The sequence below is a fragment of the Crocodylus porosus genome, unplaced genomic scaffold (genome assembly GCF_001723895.1).
Source record: "Crocodylus porosus isolate Cpor-Errol unplaced genomic scaffold, CroPor_comp1, whole genome shotgun sequence".
In the NCBI taxonomy this organism is placed as follows: Eukaryota; Metazoa; Chordata; order Crocodylia; family Crocodylidae; genus Crocodylus; species Crocodylus porosus.
In genome coordinates, this window is record NW_017728907.1 from 9831615 (window position 1) to 9835306 (window position 3692).

The 3692-nt window shown below is 52.8% G+C and overlaps 1 protein-coding gene across 1 annotated transcript in view; it reads left to right on the top strand.

The window, feature by feature from the left end:
- The first annotated feature begins 244 nt into the window (after positions 1–244).
- The window catches only part of ATF6 (activating transcription factor 6), a 166345-nt gene continuing 162897 nt past the window's right edge, over positions 245–3692 (top strand). The window contains exons 1-2 of the mRNA XM_019530715.1: positions 245–360; positions 1889–1965. Of these exons, the coding sequence (XP_019386260.1) occupies positions 279–360; positions 1889–1965 (159 nt within the window). The 5' untranslated portion in view covers positions 245–278. The remainder of the gene's footprint in view (positions 361–1888; positions 1966–3692) is intronic.

Here is a 3692-nt window from a genome sequence, read left to right on the forward strand (position 1 = left end):
CACTGCGCCTTTGCCCTACCCCTCGGGCACCTCCATCTCGGATCCCCCCAGCAGGAGAACCCACAGCGCCAACCCTCGTGGTACGGACCAGGGTCCCGCACAACCCGTCCAACAGGCACCCACCACGCCGCGCCCCCAGGGTGGGGCGGAGCTAGCTCCTCCCCCCGCGCGTCCTCGCTCGCTGTCAGAGAGGCTTTTTGACCGCTCCCGGGCACCGTAGCAGGGGGCTGGGTGGTGTGGGAAGGAGACGTGTGTTCAGGACGGAACCCGGAAGCGGCATGGCGGCGCAGGTGGTGGCGTCCGACTGGGGCTCCCCGGGGCCTGGGCAGCTGCCGCCGCCGGGTGGCGGGCCCGACTGGGGTGAGAGCAGCCGCGCCGGGGGAGGGAAATGGGGGCGGCTCTGGGCAGGCCGGGCTGAAGGGGCCCCGCGGGCACGTCGAGTCCGGATCCCCGCGCCCCGGCGGCCGCTGACGTAAGGCGGGACATCACAGCCGGAGCCGCCGCCACCGGGGAAGCGGGGGAGGCTGCTCTGTGCGGTCCAGGGGTCCCGAGGGCAGGACAGCTTCCCCCCTGTCCCCGCCCCAGTCTGCACCAGTCTGAGCAGGGGGCAGAACTTCCTCGCCCCAGTGTGGAGATGGGAGACAGTGGGGGGCGGGAGGGACCCTCAGGAGGTCGGCTAGTGCAGCGGTTCTCAACCTTTCTTGTACCAGGACCCATTTGTAAACATCGATGGCCAGTCCCGGCGCAGTGCCCCTCACTCCCGCCGCGCTGGCCCCGCCCCGCCCCCCAGTGTGTGGGTCCGCGGGTGGGTGTATCTGGGGCATGCAGGGGTCCCAAGCAGCTCCTTGGAGGCTGGAGCTCTGCCAGCCTGCAAGGGAACAGCCATGGTTTCCCATATTTTTCTCCTTTAAAAGAAAATCCATTTTTAAAGTTTGTTCATGACCCTTTCGTATATTCTTGCAACCCACTTTGGGTCATGACTCACAGGTTGAGAAACACTGATCTAGTGCATCCCCCTGCTCAAAGCAGGACCAACCCCAACTAGATCATTCTAGCCAGGGCTTTGTCAAGTTGGCCCTTAACCTCCAAGGATGGAGATGCCACCACCTCTCTGGGCAGCTTGTTCCAGAGCTTCACCACCCTCCTACTGAGAGAGTTTTTTCAAATATTCCAGGGTAGAGGAGCAAGCCCCTCTAGCCAGGAACCTCCAGCTTCAAGTCCCAGCAGGAGTATTGGCACAGCCCCGCCAAAATCCCCAGCCTGGGCTGCAACCAACACTCGGTGCCTCTGAGGAAAACTTTAAAAAAACCCATGACTCATGTATCAGCGTGGGGAGTGAGGAGGAATTACCTCCGAGCCCCAGGAGGCAATCAGTGTTGGAGAGGCTGGGCTTGATACTGGCATGATTCCTTCTGGCTTTGGCCTGTTTGAGTTGAGGCAGAGGAGGCATCTTGCAGGTAAATGGGTGAGAGCGTAAGGGAAAGAGTCTAGGATGCTGAAGCAGGTGTGAGTGGGTTCCTGTGAGGGCACTGATGGGGAGGAGAAAAGGGAGGGAAGGTAGTTGAAGGACAGCTGTGGGAAGGAGCAGTGGGCAGACTACAGGAATGTTGGCTGTGGTAGGATATAGGGAAAGGGGAAGGAAGTTTTCTGGGGTGCTGCTCTTGTGTGATTAAGCCACCGTCCTGCTGCAGGGTTTGAGCCTTGTAGAGCAGTCTGGATTATATTCCAGGTCCTAATAAAATTTCTATTAAAGTGCTAGGAGAGGGATCTGGCTTGAGGACTGGGTGGCGGGGCGTGAGGGTGCTCAACTCTTCTTTGGTGCCTTTGACTACCCCAAACATAACTTGTAGCATAAAGTATTTTCCCTTTTTGTTTGTATTGCCTTTAGAATCTATCCTCTTCGATGAATTCAGTGACCTTGCAGATGTGGCAGATTTGCAGCTGGATATGGAGAATGAGCCTTATGTGAGTAGCCAGAGGAGAAGCATCATGGGCTGAAGTCCCACAAATCCTTGTAACATTTACTGTCACAGCCACTAAGAAATCATTGGAGAATATGGCCTGTTTTTATATGTGCACTTGGTAGCCTCAGTTTGTTGCTTCTGATTAACCCAAGGAGTAATCAAAAGGCCGTGTTGGGTAATAGCCCTTTTGAAAGGCAAAATGCTACTCTAAGTTGGTGAAATGAAGCATAAAAATAGAAAACGATGCTAAAGAAACTATTATACAGGCACCCCTAACTGCCTTTTGGGTGAATGTATTCCAGCATACTTGATTACAAGTATGAGCCTGAAAAAAGACTTACCTAGATTATATGTTTATCCCAGTCTAAACAATTCTCATAAAGGGCTGACAGTGCTGCTTTATTAGCATCCCTAAAACAGGCTACCTGACTATAAGAAGTCTTGCAAATGAGGTTACTTAGTTGGTGTCGCTTTTGCCCATGTGGCAGCACTGAGCTGCTTTCATAAATACACAGGGCTGTCAGTGCTGCAGTGTTGTCAGTTTTGGGGGATGCTTAGCTCCTCACCATTTTAGGTCTTTTCTTTGCAGCCCTGAAACTGTGTAGCTACCCTCATTGTCGAGGCCTCTAATGGAGAGGGATAGTTAGAGGTAGGTTGCAGAAGACGAGGCAGGGTGGCACCATAGGGACTGAGTTAGTCTCCAAGATGGTACCCCGTCATGAAACTGACTTGTCTCTCCCCCATAATCTCCTTTGCATGCTTTAGCCTCTGAAGAAACCTAATTTTTGTTACCATATACATAATTGCAAAATTGATTTTATGCTGTTAAGTGAATCTCATTTGATCAGTATACATACATCCAGTATACTATATTTCCCAGGTACGATAACAAATGGAGAGCTGCCCCCAACAGGTAAAGTGGGAGAGGCCTGGTATAATTGGAAATGAATGGGCAAAACTTTATATTTTTATGAATTTGGGAATCATGGCAAAGTTCCAGCTGACTAGAAGAAAACTTGTGTTGCACTAATACTAAAAAAAAAGTAAATGGGGAGGTTCAGTAATTACAGGCTGCACAGTCTGACATTAATTCTGGACAAAGTTCTAGAGTGATTCATAGAGTCAGTAGGCATGTCTACACATGTATTTATAGTTTCATAATTTGTAGGGTCGGAAGGGATTGAGCAGATCATCGAGTCCAACCCCCTGCCGTGGCAGGAAAGATTACTGGGGTCAAACGACCCCAGCAAGGTGTTCATCTAGCCTCCTCTTAAAGACTCCCAGGATAGGAGCCAGCACCACTTCTCTTGGAAGTTGGTTCCGGATCCTAGCCGCCCTCACCGTGAAGTAGCGCCTCCTGAGATTTAGCCTGAATCTACCCTCTGCCATCTTGTGACCGTTATTCCTAGTCACTCCTGGTGGTGCTTGGGGGAACAGTGACTCCCCCAGTGCCTGCTGGTCCCCTCTTTTACAAACTAGTCAGGCCACTAGATCCCCCCTCAGCCTTCTCTTGTGGAAGCTGAACAGGTTCAGGTCCCATAGTCTCTCCTCGTATGGCCTGCCAGCTGCCCCCTCATCATGCGAGCGGCCCTCCTCTGAACCCTCTCTATGTTGTCCTCATCCCTCTTGAAGTGCGGCACCCGGAACTGGACTCAGTACTCCAGCTGCAGCCTGACCAGTGCTACATAGAGTGGGAGGATCACCTCCTTGGACCTGCTTGAGATGCAT